Genomic DNA, 25,075 nt, shown 5'->3' with positions numbered 1-25,075 from the left:
TCTCCTCTGTCCGTGCTTGCTAGATATCCACCCACCCTTTAGCTTATCATTTTATTACCAGCTAGCAATCAAAAGCAGTTAATTTGAGCAATCAATAAAAAAGAGCCTTCTGGGTAGCAAAGAGCAAAGATTCCAATTTTATTGTACAGGTTCAATTTGGTCTGTATTGCCAGCAGGACAAGAGATAGATTTCATTCGGTAAAGGCGGCTATGTCCACGACGCCAAAGGGAGATAAGATGGAGATACAGAAATTGACATGGCTCCACTGAGACTGTGAGAATAACACAAACTTATCAACAAAATGGTTATAAAAAAAGAGGATGAAACTGAAAGAGAAGCCATTAGTGAGGCTTTTTAATACCACTGATACAAGAGGACTGGTTTCTTAACAACTTTTAATTTTGAACACGAGGCAGAGTTCATGAAAATGAAAAATGCTTTCATTATATAAAAAAATAAGAAAAAATTGCTATTGATTTGTGTAATATTAGGTTTTTTTCATAACATATCCCAAGCAGGCACACGTTCCCATCATGCTCCAGTCAAAGACAGGGTCTGTCACCACCATGGGAAGAAAACAAATTAAAGCAACCTGACACCAGCCTGTTTGTTCCAAATGTATTCCCTCACAAAAACAGGCCTTTCAATTGCATTAACCTAGCTGCAAAACAAGATTTAGCCCAACAAAACAGGTTTTACTGCACAAGGCAATGCAAATTACCCAATTTTGTGCTACAGTGCTTAAAACCAAAAGGTCCCTGGGGGGGATAAGTGAATTACTTTAAAAATTACTCCCACAGCAAACACTTCAGGATAGGACTGAAATTTAAATGTTTCATGAGCCGGAATGCGCAACATATTACGTAGCTTTAACTGCCACCTCTTTCCATTACAAAAGTACTTCAGCTTCCACTTGTGTATGTATGCTAAACCATGCAATTCTTGCATGCTGCAGAAAGCAATGAAGCAAGCGCCTTGGCTTGCAACGAGGCCCATCACATCTCAATAAACACCATGTGACATGACCTCATCAGCTTAGAGGACACCCTCTGGATTCACTTCAAGACTTTAATGACATACTTGTAATTTCTGCGACTGCATGTGTGATGTCCCACACTCATACTAAGACTGACAAGGTGGTGAACCTTGGCTTGTGGTGGTCATCCAGCTGATGAAATGTAGCTGTTGTGTATTGTAGAGACAGCTCTCATGTAACTAAAGCAGACTAAATTAGATCATTTCTTTTGTAGATATTAATGAAACAATCTCTGCACTAAAGCCTTAAACCTACATGTACCTTTCTTTTATAAAATCATCCAAAATTTAGAATCCTCATTCTGTTACATCTGCTGGAAAAAATTAATACCAAGCTGACCATCTCCAGATGAATCAGAAAATGATGATGACATTGAGTATTTCTTTTTTTTGGAATAGGTGTATTAGCCTTTGCACAGAAAAGAACTTTGACCAGAACACATGTTGTCACAGAGCCTATAAAGTAATTTTAGCAGCTCTGGAGAGCATACGATGACATCAAGATAAGAGTCTTGGCACTCACTAGTGTTTAGCCCAGACTGAGCCTTTTCCATGAACTTAACTGTCCAAGATAAAAGGGATGATGAATGCAAACTCTTTCATGTGTGAAGCTCTTCACTGATTAAAGATGTGAAACTGTGTGTGGTGACATTCTATTGAAACTTATGCAAAGAAGTGGAAAGGGCTTGGACAGCATGACAAAGCCTGTGTTATTTGACCTATTTTTGCAGTTTATTGTGGGGAATATTCTTTTATTACTCTAACAGGTCACATGATTTACTATCTTGTTTTTATAGAGTTGCAAAAACTATAAGAATGGAAATACATGCCAGTTTTTTTCCCCCAGTTTAAATTGATACCACTTGTTGATTTACAAGCAGGAATACCCAATGCTCCATTTTATGCTGACAGATTAAGAAGAGGGCTGCACGGTGGTGTGGTGGTTAGCACCGCAGCCTCACAGCAAGAAGGTCGCCGGTTTGAATCTTGGCTGGGGGGAGGTTCGAACCTTGAGGACGGTGGCCTTTCTGTGTGGAGTTTGCATGTTCTCCCTGTGTATGCGTGGGTTCTCTCCGGGTCTCCGGCTTCCTCCCACCGTCCAAAGACATGCATGATAGGTTAATTGGTTATTCTAAATTCTCCCTAGGAGAGAGTGTGTGTGTGAATGGTTGTTTGTCTGTCTGTGTTGGCCCTGCGACAGACTGGTGACCTGTCCAGGGTGTACCCTGCCTCTCACCTGCCAAAATGCTGGGATAGGCTCCAGCTCACCCGTGACCCGTAATGGAAAGAGTGGTTAAGATAATGGATGGATGGAGATTAAGAAGAAATGATATATAGCAAAATTTAAAGGTATAATATATGACCTAAATAAATCATTATTGCTTTATTCCTGTTTTTAAAAATTACACTATTTAAAACCTTTGACAAAAACAGTCTGCAATCATTATTCTGTGTAATGATAACTTGTCAATTATGACAATACTTCCATGCAGGAGTGTCATCTCATCAAAGATGAAGTGCAGCATTGGTGCATTTGCATGTATTTGGTTAAAACTAAAGGTCTGGGATCTGTAAATTGTGGAGAAAAAGGGTTGTAGATTTCATCTTGAGGGGAATGTTTCAAACAAATGTCATGGCAATCCATTAAAAACTTGACTGTAGAAGAAAGGTCAGAGCTTAAGAGAAGCTACAAGAGACATCATTTAGCAACCATGAATGAAAACAAAGACATTTCTGTCTTTTTGGCATCAAGACTTTCAGCCTCCAGACATTCCAGCTGATGGTGATGTATTAAGAGTCGGTGACAGGAGTTTGAGAAAAGAAAATAAAATCCAATTGTTCTGGATAAGGTCACAACACTTATTTGAAGAAGAAAAAAAGCGTTCTTTAACCTTCTAATGTTATTTGACACCAAGTGACCAGCACATCTGCTGTCACCGCTGACATTATCCATAGGACTCTGTTCACTGCAGGCAGGAGGAGTGAATGTCAGAAGCACTTTCCCAGACAGAGCGCTCCATGACATTAAGACCGACGTTAACCGGCTGTGAAGAAAGCTGAGCAACACTTCCTTGAAACTGAGCTAATGGAAACAGGTGCTACTGTTCTCCCTCTATTGTGCTATTTTGTTTATGTTTTCACATCCTACAAAAAGCAGGAATTGTTCATGAGCAGCGCAATCTATATATGACACCGTTAAGTCTCTTCCCACATTTTCTTCTTTCACATCATGACCTTCATCCACCCAGCATCCTCCCTAGGGGTCCCAGGAATTCCACGTCAGTAGGTGGAGCCATCGGTGAGATGACTTTATTTCCCATACAAGCTGTGAGCACAATAGACCAGATCCCACTGGAGAATTGGGGTAAATAGGGAAGATCAGAGGATTTAGAGAAAGGCAGAAGGGCATAATAGTTGCATTAAGGCAGCCTCAAAATCTAGATCTATAAATTAGTTTTGATTGGCTGAGTGCTTCAAGTGTTTTTTTTTTGGGGGGGGGTTATAACAGCCAAATCTGACAGTTTAAGTGTTGGACTGAGACCAATTTTCCACAGAAACAGGATGTTCTTGCAGAATTCAGTTCATTGTTCCTACACTGATGCTTCTCATCTGATCTCACATCTGACTGTAGGGTGGATACAAGGTCACAGGCCATTGAAAAGTACTGTCAGACATAAAGCATGGCGTACCTTAGATCTGATAGCTGGGAAATGGTCTTTGCAGGTTTTTAGATCACCAAGCTTAGGTTAGTTGCTCAAATATGTGGACTCCAGAAGCATTACCACACCATTATAATATTTAATGAGATGTGCTGCAACTGTATTCCTTTCAAAGAATATCAATAGTTTTAATGGTAATCATCATCTTAAACAGCTTTCTTTACCATTTCTTAGTGAATTCATGCTGCCTCTGTTGGCAATCCACATGATGGGACATCAGCTGGTGTTAGACCCTTTCCATTTATCACCCCAAACACCTCTACATCCCAGGTGCTCAGCAGGTGTCAATCGGACATGATGTCATGTTCACTGAAGAGGAAATGGCTAAAATCCTGCAAATACCCAGACCCTCGGTGATTTGAGTTTTTCCCTTTACCTCCCACTTGATTTCAGCTGGGACATAAGCATGTCTGGTTTTAAGACAGCTTTGGTCAAGTTTATGATGCAGCAGCTACACTGCTGCACAAAGGTGTACATGGTTGTACACTGCCATCTAGTGGCAAAACGTAGTTGGTGCATGTGTAAAACATAAGGTTTCTACTTGGAAAGCACTGTTGTCTAAGTTTAAAGGTTTATCATCTTTACGTGTAAAAGGAATTTATGTAAAAGAAAAATGGTATTACAAAAGGAAAGAAAAAGTCTGCCATCTCTTTCATTACAATGTTTAGCTGTGTGAGAGGTGATGTGTTCTCTCCCACCTCTGGTGCTGATTTCTTTCATCACTACTGCAGACACATCGCGCCACTTTTTGACAGCTTAATCCATGTCAAACTGACATTTCTGCATAACTGTATTTAAGCAACTGCTGACAGGAACTTAAAAATCACTAACACATAAATATCTCATAACTCTGACTAACCCCATTTATGACAAGAAAGATGCAGCATAGATAAAGACCAAACAAGAATATAAATCGGGTATGAATGTCTAATATTGGTACTGCTAAAGGAAAAGGGACAAGCAGCAGTGCATAGCTGGGAATAATAAGTAGCCAACTCTGCAAAAACACTGCAGTTTCATTTCAATGGAAGAAAAAAAAAAAAAAAAAAAAAAAACTTTGTTGCTCTTGAGTTTCCAAGATTAATCTTCGAAATTGCAAAATAAATCAATGAAATTTGGAAGGTGTCTTGATGAGTTAAAGATAAATTTGCTTGGCTCAGATGAGATCCAGCAGGACTGTCACAGCAAAAGCTTAGTTCTGACAGTAATTCCACCCCATTAAGGGGGGAAACTGGAGCACAACACAAAAGTAACTCTTCTTTCTACGCTTACAAGAGAGACAAAAGTACAAGTAAAGTGTGAAAATCTCCAGAAGTTCAGAAGCCTTGCTTCAAGGTCAGGGCAAGCATGGCCAAAACGCCAAAACAATGTTGTTGGCCTTAATGTTTCAGAAAAAAAAACTATCATACCAGTAACAAAAGGAAACAAATGAGAACACAGCACAGCTCTGCTTGGTCTGGTTAGGGGTGGAAAGAAGTGCCAATTTAAAGTGTAGGCTATCAGTTTCCAGTCCAATCACCAGCCAACAACTAAAAATCACATCCAGACAATGTAAATTAAGCCAGCTCAAGATCAGTTTAAATAAAAATTACTTTATTAATTTTTTTAAAATAAATGCATTTTTACAGTCAGAAAACAGAACAGCAGGTCATGCACCACTGCTCTGGACACTGGAGGCAAACAAAACAACATCAGAGGGAAGAAAAAACAAAACAAAACAAATCTTGGTTTTGGCTTACCAGTTAAGCTTTTTTTTTTTTCTTGCTGATTTGTCCCAAACTCCAGGGTCTCCTTCATGTAATAACAAGTGGATACTTCAGTTGTGACAAAAAACAAAATCAAGTGAAGCATTTTAAAAAGCATTGAGCGAGTTCAATATGCAGAAAATGCATCAAGTTTAAAAAAAAAAAAAAAAAGAACTGCCGCTGTGGGCCAAAAGTGGACATTATTAGTAGAAGAGAAAGTTAAAATATAAGCTCAAATGCAATAGGGCACACCGAACGCAGTGTTAAGCTGCATATAAATCTGTAACTTAAACAACTTAACCAAGACGGGAGTTTGAGACTAATGTTATCTTCATATATATTCATATATATCTTCATCTGAAAACTCAGTAAAACCACAACATTTGCAGGCACATTTCTGAATACTACATGTTGACAGATGGCTTAACCCCTTTCTTCTGAAAGGAGAAACCTCCATATCCCCAAAAGCAGAAAACAACTGTACAATTCTATAAAACGTTTGTGTTTTTACATTAGTTACAAAAAATAATACTTCATTTATAGATCCTTCATACCAAGGAGAGGAAAAGAAAGCTTGCATATTCATTTCATTTTTTTTTTTAATTTGTGACCTTTTGCTGGTGTTTATAACAATGATATAATACTATATGGTGTGAGAAACAGAAGGGCATTAATAGGTGCTACAAGGGATTGTGATCATGTCTATCCTGTCATGTAGTGTACAAGACTTCATGATGATACATCTGTGGTTGCTTGTCCACCTGCTTAAAAACTGTGATTAAAAAAAACATATTCAACCATGTCTGGAAAATTATTTATGCTCTGTAGTACATTTTTGTGCACCTATATGTCATAAGATGGAACAAACTTGCTGCTTATCATTAAAAATACAAGACAAACCTTAAACCTAGCATTATATTTTTAAAAATAAGCGCCAGCTGATGGAATGAGAGTAAGATCAGCTGGAAACCAGATTGTTAAACCCACAGACTGCTCATCCCAGTGCTCTGTGCTGTAGTGTGTTTTCTGACATGCTCAGTCTTTTAAATACAAACAAAGGCTCGCAATGTCTCACTTGTCAGCTAGCAGACAAGTTGTAAAACAAAGGAAATTCTACAACAGCTTCATAAACAGGACTACATACTGAGAAGTGCTTACATGGGACTTCAGAAATTAAGCCATTACCAGAGTGGACATGTAGAGCTGCGATGAGTGGCCGCTGCTGTTACCGATATACTTTTCATTAGACTGATTAAGTCTTTCTTTAAAGATAAATAATTAAATGTAACAAGCAGCTGTGGCACTGTTATCACATGTTTAATGACTTATGTCAACTCTTAAAGTCCTGGTCTAGAGGAGAAAGAAAGAAGACAAAAATGCTAAAAAGGAAAAAATATATATCTTTGGGTTTAGATCTGATTTGATTAAAGGGCTGTCATGGACGCGAGTTGGTGGGCATCATTCCAACAGGAGAGGAGACGGGTGGTGGTTCAGGGTAGTGTAAGGCTTCTGTTTAACCACAGGAGTTCATCTGGGCTGTATCCAACAGTTTTTAGTGTAGTAACAAATAACCTTGTCAGCATTAATGCAAAAAAAAAAAAAAAAATAGTAAAAATTGTGTCAGTCATGGCAATAGTCGTACTGTTCTGAAATCTTCAGCAGTTTCAAACACTTAAAAAGATAGAAACAGATTAAAATAAACACATACAATTCAGTTCCACCTTCTACCCTCAGCCACTCCCTCTCCTGGCCCCTGACCTAGAATCATTGACCCCTGCTGGTCTGGGACAGCTCACACCCAGCCACTGGTCAGCTTATAGAACATTTCTTCATCTAGTGACTCGTTCTGGTCCTTGGCGCGTGTTGACAGGAAGATGTAGCCACCGATGAATTCATGGACCACCTTGCAGTCCACCTCAGCACAGACGAAAGAGAGACTTGGCTCGTCCGCAAATTCCACGGTTACCTGAGCACACACAACACAAAATACAAGTCACGCTTTGACAGCGGCTAAAAATAAATATATAATCCTGCAGACATTGTGATGTTTTATGATTTTAGGTTACTTAATATAGCAGTGTTGTTTAAAAAACACTACTATATAAATAAAGTTATTAGTTGTTAAAAGACTAGTGTAACTTTGTATATAACAACAGATTTCATTTAACTGTAGAAACCTTATAACTCTCATGATGATCACTGGATATAAAGATCTATTTTTTAAAGAAGGCAGCATTCAAACACCAGCTGTCCTGACACTCTGTGGGTCCCCTACCATTTTGATCTCCCAGTTGACGTTCCACTGTTTCATGTTGCTGAAGCGCCAGGTTTTGATAGCATCTCCAGTGTGGGCATCCATCCGGATCAAACGATTATAGGTGATTCCAATCAGCTCTTCTTTCTTCCCACCTTGGAACCTGCACGGCAGAGAAAGAGAAGCAGTCTGCGGTGAAGTGCCAGAAAAGTTTATAGATCAACTGAATAACTGGCTGTACATAAATCTGGAAAATAGGGTAGCTAACATATTAATATTAACATGCATTAACAATTTATTAACTTGTGGCAAACTTACTTTGCAAGGAAATGAGTGATTCCAAACTCAGGCAGGGACTGCCACGCCTGAATGAAGCGCATCTTGGCCTCAATGAGACTCATCTGGGCCACATTCTGGTGGGCTTCGAGAATCCGGGCCGAAATCTGGTAAATATACAAGCACACATAAAATACATGGGACCTCTCTCTTTTTTTTTCTACTACTATTTAAGTCATTACCCACTGCCGTTAACAAATGCATCCCATCACCACACCTAAAACCACCAGCTACACCCAAATCCACACACCCCAGATGTATAAACAAGCTGCGGCTGACTCCATGCAGCCATCAGAACACAAAGTGTCAGCAAATAACAAAAGAACTTTGACAGTAAATCACACAGCTAGAAAACAACGTATAAATCTGACCTCTGTGAGAGGCCAGACTGAGGTTAATGAGCCAGAGAAGCTTTCACCCTATAAGTTTACATACATGTGATTGTTCATGCACATATTTCATCAAGATTCATATCGACTATACAGAATGACCATTTTGACATCCGTGTCTACCCAAATGCTTCCTCATAAAATAACAAAAAAATTTAAATTAATTTTACTCTAACTGATCACTACCTCCAAAATTCCTTCTAATGTTTTTCATATAATTAAATATAATTCTAAAATGCACTGAAATACAGCATCTGCACCCTGATGGATTGTTTTGATAAATCAACATGATTAACAGTAAATATAAGTGAGTAAAATAAACCACAGCATGCAACAGATCTGTATTTATTTTTTTAAAATTGCTCGTGCTGCCTCAGTACTTTTAGTTTTACTGTATGTGCTACTCAATAGCCCCAGAAAACACAATGCAGCTGAAGACAAACAAACAGAAGCCATCTCTACTCTACTTTGTCAGCCACTATGATTTAAACTTAATAGTTAGGGCACAAACAGTTTGCACAATCATGCACTTATCTAAGACTTGAAGGCACCCAGTGGACACATAACTTACCAAGTCCCTGATATAGCCTGGCTGAAGAGGGGAGGTGGGTAAGGGAGGATACAGAGGTATGACGAAGATGCAGACAAAGAGAAAAAAAAGTTTGGACAAAGAACAGGCAAGTAAGATCACTTTTGAGGGAGGAGGAATTAAAAAAAAAAGAAAAAAGAACAATGCAGGATGCCTTTACTGTAATTAAAAAAAGCATATTTGGAAGAAGAGATGTAGGAATCATCATCATGCAGTATTCAGACACGAGGAGGATATGGCAGCAAACAGAATCATACATTTTAATGGACAAAAGGAGGAAATATAAAAACTGTTGTATATTAGCAAAATGTGCTCTAATTCTTTCAGGTCTTTCAAATAGGTGAATTTCATTAAAGTCATCCACAAAGAGAAATAAAAAGTTTGTCTTTTTTCCACAGGAGGGCGATATGCAGTAAAAGCAGTGGAAATGGAGTTTTTTTCTTTTATCTCTCAGATTTCTTTCTCTTCTTTTGTATATATGCAAACATTGCAACAGAAACCATGCAATCTAAAAATTCCTGTGCATGCATCCGCTTGAGGCTGGAACGGAAGTCTCCTCAGTCAAATCTTGCAACAGGAAGTCCAGTTTAAGGGGAGGTGGGGAAGGGCTGCAGCTGACTAAAAAAAGTTAATGGGCTTTTCCCAGATTGTTTTCCCGCGTAACATTCCCAAGCAAGACAAATTTCCTGATGCCCCACGCCCACTGCACAAGCACACACGTGTGAGTACGAGTGTACAAACACACACTGTACATACAGTACACCTTTAAGTCTTTTATGCTGGGCCTGTGGAAAACGACTATCAGATTGGGTTTGACCACAAGTCTGGAGGTGGGCCAGAAAGAACCACTGAGACATCCTGCTGGACTAATACTACTAATAGAAAAAACACAGCATTTTGCATCTATAGCCTCCATGAACTATGGCAGTTTTATGTGGCTCATGAGTAACCTCTTAAAACTAGCCTGTTTTTAGAATACAATATTTCCATAAAACATTTGTATTACATTTCTGAATTAATGAGAAAAAAAGAAACCAAAATCTACTGAGCTGCATGGCTAAATATAGAATAAAATATAGATTCAGGCAAGTCAAGCAAAAGTTATTGAAAAGCAGACTAGAAGTTCTGTCTGAATACATGAATTCATAAATGCCTTTACAGAAAAAGTCTATTAAATGCATGGTATTTAAGAGATTTTCTTAGATAAAAAAAAAAGAGACGTAAACAAAGAGAGAATTGAAATTGTATTCTTTACTCTGTACTTCTATATTTCTGGATTAACTCTTGATTTTTAGCAAGTGTTTTCACCCATCCCACTAAGGCAGAAAATCGTCCTGTTTCACAGATTTTGTTTCTTTGTTCACTGAGCTAACAGCTGTCAGATAAAAGACCTACTTTGCTGGGACTTCCAAACTTTCAGAACAATGATGTGTGTCAGGATAAATGCATTGCTTGGATTCAAGTTATTAAGCATGAAATAAAGGATCAGGATATTGTACATTTTTATGTCCAGTTGTTTAATGTGCACCATGGTTTTTTTTAACTGAATTAAGACAATTAAGTGTGAAAACAATCTCAGCTGCATTATGTACACAGAAGGACTCTGTCATGTGCAAATTTGCTTTACAAGAGGAGTTTTAAGAAGGACTGTCATATATAGTCCAACCACCAGCAGATAAAAATATAAATACATAGGGATGCCCTGATACCACATTTCAGTGCTGACATTACTAAGTATTAAATACTTACATCTGAGTACTTGCAGTACTCATATGAGTACTAATAAATCCTGTTACAGTTCACTGGTGACAACGGAGTGGTTGTGTAAAATATCATATGAGTCATCTTGCAGCCACCCACTAAATGTACTTTACTTAATTTATTTACTTTATTGTAAATAAATGAAAGACTGGAAAACTGTCAGAATCTTCATAAATAAAGAGGATAAATTGGTTTTTGGTGGATTTGGTTCACCATTGTGACAAAGCACCTACGTGTCCAAAAAAAGGTTCTTTTGCCGTGATAATGTATAATTCAGATTTACAATATGGTATGAGTAATAACTTTGATAAACAGAACAGAATAAATAAAAATCTTACATAAAGGAGAAGAATTTTAAATGGAAGAAAAAGTTAAATAAAAAATAGGAGAATGCTAAAGATTGTGGTTACCACTCAAATTTAAGGAAGCAGTAATTGAGCATTGCAAACACTGATCATCTTTAAGTCCGATTATATTTTTAACCCGAGAAGTAAACAGTTAGGAGAGTTTACCAAACTGCTCTCCCTCAGTTACTGTGAGTCGGCCTGCTGGGTGATGCGAAGTTTGGCGTGGTACAGGAGAGATGGCTTAAATCCCATCTTGTAAAGGGAGGGCTTTCTTATATTTTATCCTCTGGTGGAGCACCTCTGAAGAGTAGTCTTCATAAACACTAAATGAATGACCTTAGAAAAGCGACGTACCACTCCCCCGAGCCTCCCGGACCACCCGTTCTATAATCTGGAAGTAGTGGAAGAAAAGGACAACAAGTCACGGTTTTTACCCGGGCTTTGGTTCAAGGGAAGCCCTGAGATGAGCCTGGTCCAGTTCAAGTGTGGAAGAGAAGATTTCCCCACAGCCTCTTGCAGAAGATTAAAAAAAAAAAAAACAGTAGGTTGTTGACCTTCAATTTCCTTAGGAAGCCCAATCAGCCGAACACTGGAGCATCTGCTTCTCCCCTCCAGGCCAGTTAACTTAAGCTTTAGCTTCCTGTTATCAGTTTGAAGCTGATTGCATAAAGTTTCTACCTCTTCCAGTCACAGGTGAAGAGTCAGAATTTTCTTCTAGTGACAAAAGTCTGTTGTGGTGGCAGGCGATTGTTGCTTTGACACCATCCAATTTGCAATTTTACCAAATCTTCAACAATCCTTAGCCAAAAGCCTAATTTTCACCCATAGTCCCTGGCCAGATCTTACAAAGCTACCAGCCATCGGCGGCCAAAACGTGTTAAGTTTGACAGCACTAGATTTTTTCACATTGGTATCAGTTTTGTAGTATCAGAGAAATCTTATGAATACTGAGTAGGAGTACACGCACATCATATCGGATCGATATCCGATACTGGTATTGGTATCTGTGCATCCCTATGAATAAGCTTTTCAAGTGTACCCACTGAGCGGCAATAACAAGAGAACTACTTTATCAGACGCGTGACACATGCCGATTTGTTCATATGTAGCATTTAAAAGAACACTGAGCTACACACGAAAAGGATTTTCCCTGATGGTGAATAAGAGTATAATCCACAGATGCTGATGTTGATGATACTATTGTCCAGTTCCATTAACAACTCATTCCTAGTTCTTTGTGTTGAACCCCTTCTCAAGAACTTCCTGTCCAAACTCATTCTTAGTCCTCTAATTTTTCATCTGTCTACAACTCTTTCTATGATATTTCAGGCTGTGGTCCAGACCATTTCTGAGTCATCATTTACTGTACCATCCGCCTCCTGACATCCTTCCAGCCCTCTGGCAACATTCCACAATTCTACTACAACTTAAACAAATCCAGATTGAGTGAATAAGCTATGGAGAAGCAACTGCTTCCCTCACCCATCCCCAACTAACACAGCCATGGCAGTCGTGTATTCAGCTGTTCTTGTGAACACACAACAGCCTATTTGCTTGCATGCAAATATGCTTGGTACATTGTAGAATCTTGCTTTACAGGAAAATTAGCTCATCGTTAAGCAATTAAATACTACACCTAGTTATTAAGTATGTCTGACACACTGCTGTTCATTACTCTATACTGTGTTTGCATTTGTATCTTCTTATTCGATACGATAAGCATTCATATGATCATGACTGGTGTTTCTGCATTTCAAGCCCTTTTGTTTACAAGCAGAAAGACTGAGAACCAATTTGGAAATATTGTTGTGGTTTGACATGAGCAGCTTAATTGTTCACTTATAGTGTTTGGAACGCCTGGTGTCCTGGTTTCCCCTTGGATGGAGGGTGGTTGAAATGGAAGGAGAAGGAGGAGGAAACTAAAGTAGGAGGCATAGAAGCTAAATTCCAGTGCAAGACAACTCTATGCCAGGAGGCGCCTGTCTGAGAAGCATCACATGCTTCTCCATTTAACTCCACAACGGACTCATCACAGCAGTAAACAACTTCCCATAAAATACACAATAATTTGGAAAAGGATTGCCTGGACTGCTTACCTGCTTGTTCTTGTACTTCTTAAGATAACGAGGTGACACTAGACACTCTGGATTGATATCAGTGGTGATCGGCTCAATGAACTGAGGGTCAGGGTTCATGTGCTGCATCTTGAGGAAAGACAGAATGTTCTGGACCTCCAGGTTGTACGAGCTGTCAGCCATGGTCTTTCCTTTAGAGGCCAAACGACATGCAGCCATCCAGTGAGCATACTGCTTCTCCTGGAGATGAAATGTCAAACATAGTAAGGGCAATAAAGCAAAAAAACAAACAAAAAACAAACAAACAAGTGGTGCATATAGTTTAGCCTTACTGTGTCACATCGAAGCCAGATCTCATTCATGCCATCAGCCACAGGGATTAGCAACTTGATGTTAAATTTCTGACCTGAGATATTGACATCTGGCGTAACTTCACAACCTAAACAAGAAGGCAGACAGGAAGAAGAGGTCAAAGGTCACACACATAGCATACTTTCAGTAGATAAATAAAGCATCACATTCCAGCATGAGCATTTACATTTTTGGTGTGTCAGAATATAAATGGATAAGTGTCTGCACCTCTCAGATTCATTTGGTGAGCAGGTGTCCCATGTGCCTCCTCTTTACTCTTGTAACAGGAAATTGTGATGTCCTTGAACGTGCACCAGTACTGCTTATAGCCCTTCAGCGTCAGTTTCTTGGGTCTAGAAATATATAGCCGAGACATGTCAGAATTCAGATGGAAAAAACACATTTTCTTTAATGGTGTTAAACAGGAAGGGTGGGGGAGGGGAGATCACAACAGAAAACAAAGGAAAGAGCGAGAGCTTCAGAAGTGCAAAATCAGCGAGGTGAATAGGAAAGGAGCCAGCACTGTGGAAACGCATTAAAAAGGAAATGCTCCCTGATATCATAACCCCCCCTCTGAGTTTATACTGTACATTTTATGAGACAATCTCCCCAGGGGCCACCTACCTGTCAGCAAAGTCTTTGAGCCAAAAATGGATAAGAATCAAAATATGCTTGGTTCAACTATAATCGCTCTGAGGAGCCAAACTAAAACCTCGCCCACAGCAAATGGTCTTTGGCAAACAACCCGACCTATTCCACTGATGCAAAACAGGCAAGATTTCTCTTAGTAAGCCAGAAAACATTGAATCAAACTTCAGTTAGTCTCACAATCTTTTAGATAACAATGAGATCTTTACTGTACGTGCACTTACAAATTCAAACAAAAACAGTCTGAGTTTACATTTTCAGTGAAAGTGACACGTGGTCTTGGAGGAGGTAGCCCTGAAAGCGGACTTACTTGAAGACTTTGACATAGTCTGCTAGCTCAGGAATAGATGTGATATCACCCTAGAAGGAAAGGGAAAACCTATTGTTAGTAAAAGCCTGGAAGATTTTTATATAAAATATAAAAAAAATGTAAAACACACACAAACATACCCACATATACATATATATATATGTATATATGTGTGTGTGTGTGTGTGTGTGTGTGTGTGTGTGTGTGTGTGTGTGTGTCCATAAAACTAAAATTTATACTCAACTTTGTACATTTTCTATGTTAAAGTACAGCAGAATGTGCTTAAGACAACATGTATTATGCAATACCTCTAAAAGTGGTTTTCCTCTGTAAAAACTTTCCAAGACCAGCTTGCTGAACACCATAAATATACGAAATGCAGCCTTTATTATTTTACTATGTCTGTACTGTTGAATCCCTCAATCAACCTCAGTTCTTAGTCAGATGCAGAACTTATAAATAACCCAAGTCTAATGAATGCATTGTCTAACTAGAATTTGTCTTGAGCCTTAATACTGTAGATGAAAAGTGATTTAATCAGAATGAGAATTTTATAATATTTGGGACTCCCAAGTATTAACAATCAGAAAGAAAAATAGGCCACAATGATGTAAATATAGACACAAGCACATGGGTGAGCCCAGAAAATGCAACACACAGCAAAAAATGTACATAAATAAATGTAGTGATGGTGATTTAATACCAGTGTGTTGGATGTCTTTCCTCCCTCCAAAGTGATCTCCAGGTCAGACAGGGCAGCATCTACCTCATCCACCTCCTTCTCACTGTTATTCATGTGGTTGTCTGAAGACATGATTGAGAGCTTGTTGATATGGTACTGTGAAAGAAACAGAAACACTTAGGTCAACTTTTATCATTTCTGAGCACAAAGGCTTTTTTAAAACTTGGTAAAAGCCACATTTCTCTGCAAACCATAAGGCTTGTGCAGAACCTGTGATTCTTTTTTTTTTTCATCTTTACAGCAATGTCGCCAGTATGAAACCTTCAATCAACAACTGAAGAGGTTTCCAGATAAAGAATAACAGAACAATTGGGACAAAAGGGAGTAAAAAGAACTTAAAATAGAGATTGACTTTGTTGGCAACTATTAGCAACTCCAACATAATGATCCAACCTTCGCTGACTTCTAAAAAGTGTTCTATGTGAGCTACCAGTGCAAAAATGCCCCAACTTCCTCTTATAAAAGAGAACTAGTTTGGGATAATTGCCATATAAATACTTTAAGATCGGTCTGCATTTATGTTAGCTTGCTACCAGCATGTACTATTTAGTTTACCAATGATGCTTTTTTGGGAGCAGATGAGATGAAGAAGATTAGATGCAACAAAGACTTAAAGAATGATGTTTATCCTCTGAGTAATAAGCACTGTGGTCTGGGTAATGTGTTCATGGCATATCTATGAACTGGAACACAAAATTATATTCAATGGATACAAATGTGAGACTAGTGCAAGATTGTGGCAGAAGACATGTGTTCTACTAACAATGGAAACACCAATTCAACCGGATAGGGTCATTACAGAAAACCCCTGTGTGAGTCACAAGCTCTAAATACAGCTTGTTGACAAATGGTATTTATAATATCTCACCACCAACTCTCCACCATTATATGAATGAACAGCTGCCATGAGAGTGAGAGCTACAGAGCGGTGTTTGAGAGAAATATGTGAGGCATTAGCCAGCGGGATGGGTGACAAAAGGCTCAATATGACATGTCAGTCCTTTGCTTCTTCACTGTGACGTTTTTTTCCCCCCTTCAAAAACACCTACCCTGATTGGCTTGTTTCCTATGTGTGTCCATAACTATGAGGTCAGTTGCTGTTCTTAACTCTTGATTACTTAATTCATGTGAACTGCCTAAGTAAAACATCCAGGTGATGGCATGCAAACACCCAGCAGCAACATAGTGGAATTGGATCATCATTTACTCTTTATTTAGACCCTCGTATTTCTCAACAGTGAAACCTTAGTCAAAATCCCTGAGCTCAAACTACCCAACTGAAACATAAAATTAGCAACCAAAGTGCTGAAAAGCAGGTAGCAACAGGGTTGGAACCAGTCAAAACAAAAAGTAGATCAGTAAATCTTAAGTTTAACTATAGTTACTCTGATAAAACCCCTAACACCTCAGAGTAAGAAAGGGCTTTGAATGTGAGTGGGTGGTCTGGACTAAGACATGGGGTCCTGTGGCACAAGATGCACTATAATTACCCTAGGGGTGAGGACAGGGTGGCGTCCTCAGGTCTTAGCACCCAAAGTTTATGAGGGTCAGAAATAGCAAGGACACCACCCCCAGGATACATGTGGCAAGGAGCAAAAGGGGTTAACATCTGTATATCACTTCCACTGTTCCCCTTTCACTGGTGACTTGTCCAGGGTGTACCCCAGTGCTCAGCAACAGCTAGATGTGCTTCAGTACTCCACAAGCTTCAACAGGATGAAGCAAGTATAGACAATGGATTCACTTTCTATCCATTCTTGTTTTCTCCCTTTGCTACCACAACACTGCTGCAGATTTTAACATTTTTCTGTAGATCAGAAAGAATCTTATTTATTCACATTTAATTCTCACCTCTTTTTTGTCACAGTGACTCATTAAGCAATTTTTTGTAAATTCACATTATTTATAAAAAGATTTCCTTTTCTCTTTTTATTTGGTTTAAAAGCCAAATAACTCCAAAATGTATGTTCATTCAGTGAAAATTTGGAATTGACATACTGTATACTAATATACTGAAAAGCCAAAAGGGAATAATTGTAACAACATCCCCATTAACTCATTGTGCAACAATACACAATAGTCAGGATTTAGTATGCATGCCATTGCAGAATTCGAGGCCATATGGCTCAGATCTGGGCACCAATCCAATTAATCCAATCTAATTCATTAGCTTGCATGTGAAAAGGGAATGTGCTTTCCATGCTATGCATGGAAAGAAAGACTGCAGATCTTGAAGGCCTTTACATCACTTTGCTGAAACAATACAATTAAAATCAGGCACTTGTACAAACAGATTTCTTACCTGTAAAGCAGCAAACATCATCATTTCTTCCTCTGTGCATTCAATTTCCTCCAGCAGGATGGCCCACTTGGCTTGTTCATAGAGCTGATTTACTCGGATGGCATCATACTGTAGACAAATGCAACCATATACTGAAAACACAGAAAACCCTGCTGCTGAAGCACTAGTTAAAGGTTGTATCTTGTGAAAAAAACATATAGCAATGTTTCTCTAAAACCAGTCTTCTACAACTAGATTATTATGTATGTATCTTGTGTTTTTTTTGTCATCTAGTACAAGCTGTTCCCAAATGACTTCAGGGTGAAGTTGTACTGCTTTGTCTGTGGGATGTACCTTAGGATTGAGGTCAAAGAAACTGTGGTATTTAAACCTCAGGAGCAGCACCTCATTCTCCTTTACATCTTGCTCCATGAGAGACCTGGATGAGTCCAACCACCTTTAGAGCAAACAAACATATAGTTAGTAAGATAATGTAAAAATGCAGTCTTTGTCACTACTTTGATTAACTGCACAAATGTAAATCCTTCTATGAACCACCACAGCATTTATGACTTTGAGCTGTTTAGCCAAACCACTAAGCAAATGTCAACTCACCCCTGATTGATCTTGGCTTTGTCCAACAGAGACTGGGGCTTGTAGAGCTTGACCAGGATGTCTGGTGAGGAAATAGGCTGGCTGACAGCAAGGATGCTGGGATTGCCCTCAGACAGGGGACTGTCTCCAAACCAGGCTGAGGTGGGCGACAGAGGACTACCATCCTTTGAGTCATAGGTAGGGGTCATAGTTTTGCTATATAAACCTGGACTAGAGTAGATGCTCCCTATAAAGAGAGAGGGGAAAAAAAGAAAATTCAATTATTTCCTTGTAGTCCAAAGAGATACTTTTGACAAAATTCTTTAAATAAACATTTACATTTAGTCTTGTGAATCTGATATCGACTCCAGTACATCACTTAGGGTAAAAGGGGTAAAAAATACTTTTCTAAAAGCACACACACTTGCAGCCTAGCCAGACCAGCCAGCGGTCAACAACATCATGTGACGACCAGCCAATTCTTTGCAAATGAGTGACTTTAACAATGCTCTCCTGCTGATGGCAGGACTGATGCAGGTCAGCATGCAGATGATGCACAATATAACCAGGATCACCCACTTATGCGCAGAAAAAAATCTGAAAGAATGCACTGCACACAGCAAACTATGGCACTTTTTGCCCACAGGAGAGGGGGAGTGCTTAGATATGGGAGACAAGTATGCCAATTATGCTTTAGTTCTGACATAAGCATGTAAGCTTGGGGAAAAATGCAGCTCTAGACTCTATAAATAATGTACATATTGATTCTTAAGTTTACTTATTTCTTTATTTTTTCCACTCCTGGGTTCTAACTGCAATCTTAAGCCAACAAAGTGAAGTTGTTTGCATTTCCTGTTGGTTGGCCTTGTGCAGTACTTTTGGCCACATCCCCTCCATTCCCTCTCTCCCTCTGTAGGGTCTAGGTCAAGAAGCAACTCTGGCTAAACCACTAAATCCCTTTTGAAATAAGGAAGTGGGCTTGGTTTGTGTTAGTGTGTATGTTTGTGTTTGCAAGCTGAGGTCATGTGAATGGGGTGCAGGGTATGACCACCCATTCCCTGTGGGGGAGGGTGTTATCCAGTGGTTCCTTCAATGTTTTTTCCTCCTAATGCTGACTTCAGCAGGTCATGGAGAGTACTCCCATCTCCTATAGTGTCTCTGGAGGAATGTCAAAAATCCAGAGAAACCATGTATAAGGTGAAAGCTGGAAGTCACTAAAAAAAAACCCACAAACAGGCCTCCTCCATCCTGTTTACTGACTATTGCTGACAAAAAGGCACAAAAGAATGTTAGCATGACTTTACTCCCTAATGTTCCTACACTGAAGATTCATAGAGGACTTTTTTAGACTACCATCAACTTTTTACACAAGAAGTAAACCATTAAAAAGCTGTCAATGAATTAAGTATCTCATGTAGATCAATGTTAGCATAAGTAAAAACTAAACATATTATGTGTGCCATTATATGGAGCATATCATTCATATCCTAAATAACAGTAAACCAAAACCACAATTTAGCTTACATGTACATGATTTGCCCTCCTGCCTTTTAAGCAAAAACCTGAACAGCTAAGAAGTGATTTGCTATCTTGAACGTCAGTCAGAAGGCACAGTGAGCTGGCCTCAAGTAGCTTTAAGAAAAGTGAGCTTTGAGCTAATTTCTAATAGGAGGCATAAGCATTTATCATGAGACTATCAACATCAGATGACTTCCTCTAAGAGGAGCAGTCAGGTGACTCTGCTAGTCCCAAAGGTTATGGATGTCATGTGACCTTAACACTTCAGCAGTGGGGGAGAGGGGTAATGAGGCGAGGGTGAGGAAGCAGTGCTGAAAAGAAAAGAACAGAGGAAGAAGAAAGCTTACCTTTAACAGGTCCGATGTAAATTATCTCAGAGGCTAGGATGAAAAGGAAGTAAGAAAGAGAAGGACAGGAAAAAAGTGGAGGGTAGAAATTGAACGGGAGCAAACAAAATCAGGACAGATTTTAGACAATGAAAACTATTTAAAGACAGAAGGAGTAAAGACAAAAGCTGAGAAATAGGAGAATGAGGAGATCTGTGACATTTCCAGAGATATTGCCAACTCAGTTTGCCCTCTCTCCAGACGGAGAATGCCCTGGCAACAACCGAGGTTCCATCCAGCCATTCATAACCATCAAACATTGCATGAGTGATTGAAACCCCAGGCAAAGCGTTGGTCAGTATAACCCAGTTCTGCATGTAGAAACTGCAGCACAATTATAAAGTGCTGGTTGTCTGTTTTCCTTAAGACAGAACATGCGAGACAAGATGTGGTGGGCCTGGTATTATGGGCAATATTATGGCTCTTGGTCTGAACCATAAAAACAGTTGAGGATTAGTAACATGGGGATTTCTACCAAAATATCCAATTTTATGAGAACTTTACAAGAGTGTGCCGACTGTCAGAGGACGTACAATTTCCAACACGGAGCATTAAAAAAAAACATGGAGATTAAAGCTTTGGAAAATGACTGTAAGCTTTCAGCTGGACATAAATGGTCATTACCTCTTATGACCTTAGCTATCATCCACTCATGTCCATTGGTTTCTGAGGTCAGAGTGAACCTCACAGCACAGCACAGTATTTATATTCTACACTGCATGTATTGGAGATACTGAAAATAGATTTTGTTTTAAATGTCTATGTTTTTTAAGATTAAAGTTACAAATAAGTTATGAAAATGATGATAAAATATAAGGTCTTTAAATCCAAGTGAGAAGGGGAAGTTTGAGGAGAAACAGGATTAGGGCCACTTACTGTATTAGAACTGTTAACCTACCAGTAATTTCAATAATCAACTAAACGATCTATAAAATCTTACTTAGGTCACCAACATAAATGACCAGTGAAACATTCTCATTTAAGAAAGTGAATCCTGTTCTGTATTTGTGGCTTGCAAGCAACAAATTGATTACTAAATTGTAACAGAAGAATTTTTTGATAATTGAGCGATTCTTTGACTAATCACCGTAGTTCTATGTGGGATTTCAGTTCTACTGAAAGAAGGGAGGAAGGAAGGAAAACACTGCTGATCGCATCTCTGTAAAGCCTTGTGATTTCAATCAGGAGACCTGGGCCAAGAGGCCAGCTCTTCCCCATAAGGGACGGAATAACGTCCTACAACTTGGCTATGAAATACACTCTCTGTAACATGTGATCTGATAGGGCGGACAGCAGGAAACACGCACACTCACATTGAACACACAGGAAGACTAGTGACAGCAAACAGATTCTGCACATTCTTGTTGAAACTCTTACTCTCTGCACCACCTTTTAAAGTGACCACAATTTCCCACAGGGAACAAAATGCATCTCGACCAGAGGAATCAGTGAAGCACACCCATATTAAGCAATGATGCAACTGGGTGTGATCGGTATGTGCGTAGTGAAATAGCTGCTTTTAATATTTTCTAGTCCTCTATTTTGATATATAGGAAAACAGACAAAACATCTATAAATCTTGATTTCAAGCCAATTTTTCTTGACAACAGACATTTTAGTTCAAGTTCACTGTAATTGTTCGGGACTCTTTCCACCCACTTGTGAGTGTACAGATAGTCAGGAGTGAACATCATGCAAACTCTGCAGAACAGATGAGACTCAAATAACACAAAGGGTCCAATTCACCCTGTCCTAAAGTGTTAACATTTTTTTCTTGATACTAACTGGGTGACAGCAGCAGCAGCCTGTTTTGTTTTGTTCCCCTCTGCTTGTATGGCTGTAACTCTCCATCACTTGCTGCAGAAAGGGGGAGGGCCATAATAACTGCACTGTTGCCTGGTTTGGGTTTAAAATGGCAGCGTGACCAGCTATGTGTGGAATCTAAACCATTCTTAGTCCTCCCTGCCAGGGAATTGGAAGCCATGACTGTCGATCCCATGCAGGCCTCAAACTTACACATTCATATTTGGTAACTAAAAGTAGGGTGCAGCAATCTGGAGTTATCTTTGTGGTTTCTCAACCACATGTGCAGTCTAACACAAAAAAGAGAATGAAAGATGCTCTATGGGAGCAAGTAGAACCTGCTGTTCAACCTGCTGTTTTAGGGAAATGAGAGTATTACATACACAACAAATTACAAAAGTTTTACTCAATAATTACTTAAGTTGATCAGAACTTACAAAAAAAAAATGAATGCACAGACTTAAAAATTTTTTTAACTTCTCTAACTTAGAGATTAGGACTGGACGATATGGCCAAAACTTGTATCACGATATATTTCTTAATTTCGGTCGATACGGTATAATTCCGATATTGATATAAACAATATAAAAGACCCAGAAAAACTGCCAAAAATGCCCACAACAGATGCTTATAAAACTAAAAATTATTTTGCCAAGTCTATGAAACTCCTCCAGTATAAAATTTTAGAAATAAAAACTGTATAATAAATTAATGTTCACCTTTTATTTGTATTTTTGTATTCAAAGAAATCTGAAATCACCATCAAAGGTCAAATAAAACCTACCTTTCTCAATATTAATATCTTAAACTTTAGACTACAACATAGGCCTATTATGTTACTTATAGATTTAAACAAAAGGTGCTTCCACTAGGCTAAAAATAACAAAAGTGCTCACAATTTACATATTACAATGAACAGAATTACAATAAACAGAAAAAAGAGTGAGCAACAATTGGTGCTTCATCCCCTGACTCAGCATATTCTATGAGTGGAAATGCTTCAGGTGCACTGTTGTTGGAGGGGAGAGGGGTCTGCGCAGCAACTACTTCTCATTGAGAAAAGTAAACTACGCTCATTTACGTCAGTCTCCAAAAGTCTCCAATAATACCAGAAAAACTCGCTAGATCTCTCAGTAGTTGCTTAAAAAAACAAACAAAAAAAAACAACGTCACTATAGGGGAGTTACACTCGCTAAATATAGCGACAGAGTCGCTAAGTTGGCAACACTAAGCCAAACCACTTCCATACCACCATCTTTCCTCTCTTATCAACTCTTTCGTCTGCTTTCTCTTCGCTTGTAGAAGCTTGTTCAGTCACGTTTGCATTACGGTCATGAGCACTCATTTTGTAGCTATAACTTGCCGCGTTGGAGCTTAGCCTAGTCTTGCTTTCTACCTCGCGCTGTGCACAGCCAACTGCTGCTGGGCTTGGTCGGGCTCATAGGTCGGGCTCTGTGTCTGTAGTGTACATCATCACTTATGTGTTGTGACTCTTTCTGTTCGGCTTGAATCACTGACTGGCTTGAACGCCAGTCAATGTAACACTGTAATCATATACTGTATGTATGTATATCGAAATATCGGACGTGTTCAAAACTTATATCACCGTTACTGAATTAAAGTATATTGTGATATATATTGATACTGAATTATTGTCCAGCCCTACTATAGACTAATCTCACTTAAATTAGCTGCAAATTTTGCCATCCTACTGCACAGAAATAGTTCTAATAGTATTTTTGTAGCAAACACTACAAGAGGCTGCAAAAGCAGCTCACCTGATCCAGGGGTTAACAGTGGACCCTCAAGCTCCAGATCATCCTCCTCTGCCTCCTCCAACTTTTTCTTTTTCTTCTTAGGATCACGTGGTTTGCGTAGTACAGACAGTTCCTCTGGGTGGCGGATATCTGGGTAGGGAAGACAGCTAGTAAGTTCATTTGATTTCACACAAAAAAACCTTGAGTAGTAACAAAGCTGAGCTAACTCATGGAATACACTAAGCATTTTTTTCAAGTCATTAAGTCACAAAAAAACTAATTAGTGTCTTTTTTAACTGCAGGCTTAAACATGACCTCTCAAAGTACACATAAACAATGAGTAGAAGCTGTATATTACTGAAAAACGGGGATGCTAAGTCAACATTAACTGCAAAAACAGAGGCCGAGATGAAGAAGGAATAACGGAAAGGAAAGAAACAGAGTTGATGGACAGAAACTGTAGACAGCTGTGCACACGAAGGATGGAAAATTGCAAATCCCTTTTCTCAGGGCTCCAAAAAACTTGCTTTAGCAGTAATCCCCAACTGAGTCAAGGCAGACACAATCTTGATGTCCCATTTTACCCTCCTTCCCTCAACTACTCATTTAGCAGACATCCAAACAGACTTCATTTCCCTGTTAATTAATAAGAAGGTACAGAAGCAACAACTTATTATCAACAAAGAAGTTTTCCTAACTCAAAAAGAGTTCAATGTGTTTTAATCGAAGAGAGAGATCCAAAAAGACAGTAAGACACTACATTAAATACAATGGCAAAAACAGCAGCTTGTCCCCTGGCTTCTTCCTCTTATTTTCACTCCATTCCTTGGACTTGAAGGCCAGGGAGTCATCACTCTGCAGCAGCAGTGACAGGATGGTTCTGATGGAGGGGTTGAAGCAGCCAGAAAATGTCAGGATTAGAATAGATGAAGCATTTGTAGAAGCAAGCACATCTGGATGCTCAGCTGGATTTGGTTTTCTCACGAATTCCATATAAATCAAAGAGCATGCGGATATTAGAAAGCAATTTTCAATTATTTTTTTTACTCTGTCCTACACACAACTGTTCATTTTCTCAAATGCACACAGATAAATCACATTTAATTTTACTTTATTAGTCTGTATCGGAGACTAACTGAGGAGTTTGCTGAAGGTGTTGAAAAGAGCACAAACAGGATGGACAAGAGAACATCTTGGCTTGGTAGGAAAGCTTGTTTGGTTTGTGTAACTAAAGCAAAAGCATTCCAGGAGTTTTAAGAACTACCAGATGGGAGCTCACCCTCTCTCTGCCTCCCTCCTCCCTCATTCTCACTCCGCTGTAGCACTGCAGCACAGTCCCCCTGCCCTTATACAGCCATGTGAGTTCCAGGCGTGCTATCAAGCTATGTGAGGAGGCCAACACACATGGTGAAGTATGTATTGGTACTTGGATA

The 25,075-nt window shown here is 39.1% G+C and overlaps 1 protein-coding gene across 4 annotated transcripts in view; it reads right to left on the bottom strand.

The window, feature by feature from the left end:
- Nucleotides 1-5,332: 5,332 nt before the first annotated feature.
- fermt2 (FERM domain containing kindlin 2) overlaps nt 5,333-25,075 on the bottom strand; it is a 42,474-nt gene continuing 22,731 nt past the window's right edge. The window contains exons 4-17 of one of the 4 annotated variants that reach the window (XM_041971675.1): nt 23,664-23,792; nt 20,044-20,076; nt 18,200-18,425; nt 17,939-18,041; nt 17,606-17,713; nt 15,265-15,399; nt 14,562-14,611; nt 13,832-13,956; nt 13,585-13,691; nt 13,274-13,492; nt 9,052-9,072; nt 8,074-8,198; nt 7,777-7,918; nt 5,333-7,467 (exon numbers count right to left, since the gene is read on the bottom strand). In XM_041971675.1, the coding sequence (XP_041827609.1) occupies nt 7,294-7,467; nt 7,777-7,918; nt 8,074-8,198; nt 9,052-9,072; nt 13,274-13,492; nt 13,585-13,691; nt 13,832-13,956; nt 14,562-14,611; nt 15,265-15,399; nt 17,606-17,713; nt 17,939-18,041; nt 18,200-18,425; nt 20,044-20,076; nt 23,664-23,792 (1,697 nt within the window). In that variant the 3' untranslated portion in view covers nt 5,333-7,293. The remainder of the gene's footprint in view (nt 7,468-7,776; nt 7,919-8,073; nt 8,199-9,051; nt 9,073-13,273; nt 13,493-13,584; nt 13,692-13,831; nt 13,957-14,561; nt 14,612-15,264; nt 15,400-17,605; nt 17,714-17,938; nt 18,042-18,199; nt 18,426-20,043; nt 20,077-23,663; nt 23,793-25,075) is intronic. The other 3 variants (XM_041971676.1, XM_041971677.1, XM_041971678.1) reach the window with 3 other exon arrangements.

Source organism: Melanotaenia boesemani, chromosome 20, assembly GCF_017639745.1.
Source record: "Melanotaenia boesemani isolate fMelBoe1 chromosome 20, fMelBoe1.pri, whole genome shotgun sequence".
NCBI classification, from domain to species: Eukaryota; Metazoa; Chordata; class Actinopteri; order Atheriniformes; family Melanotaeniidae; genus Melanotaenia; species Melanotaenia boesemani.
Note: the sequence above shows the minus strand (reverse complement) of the source record. Positions and strands in the feature narration are given on the sequence as shown.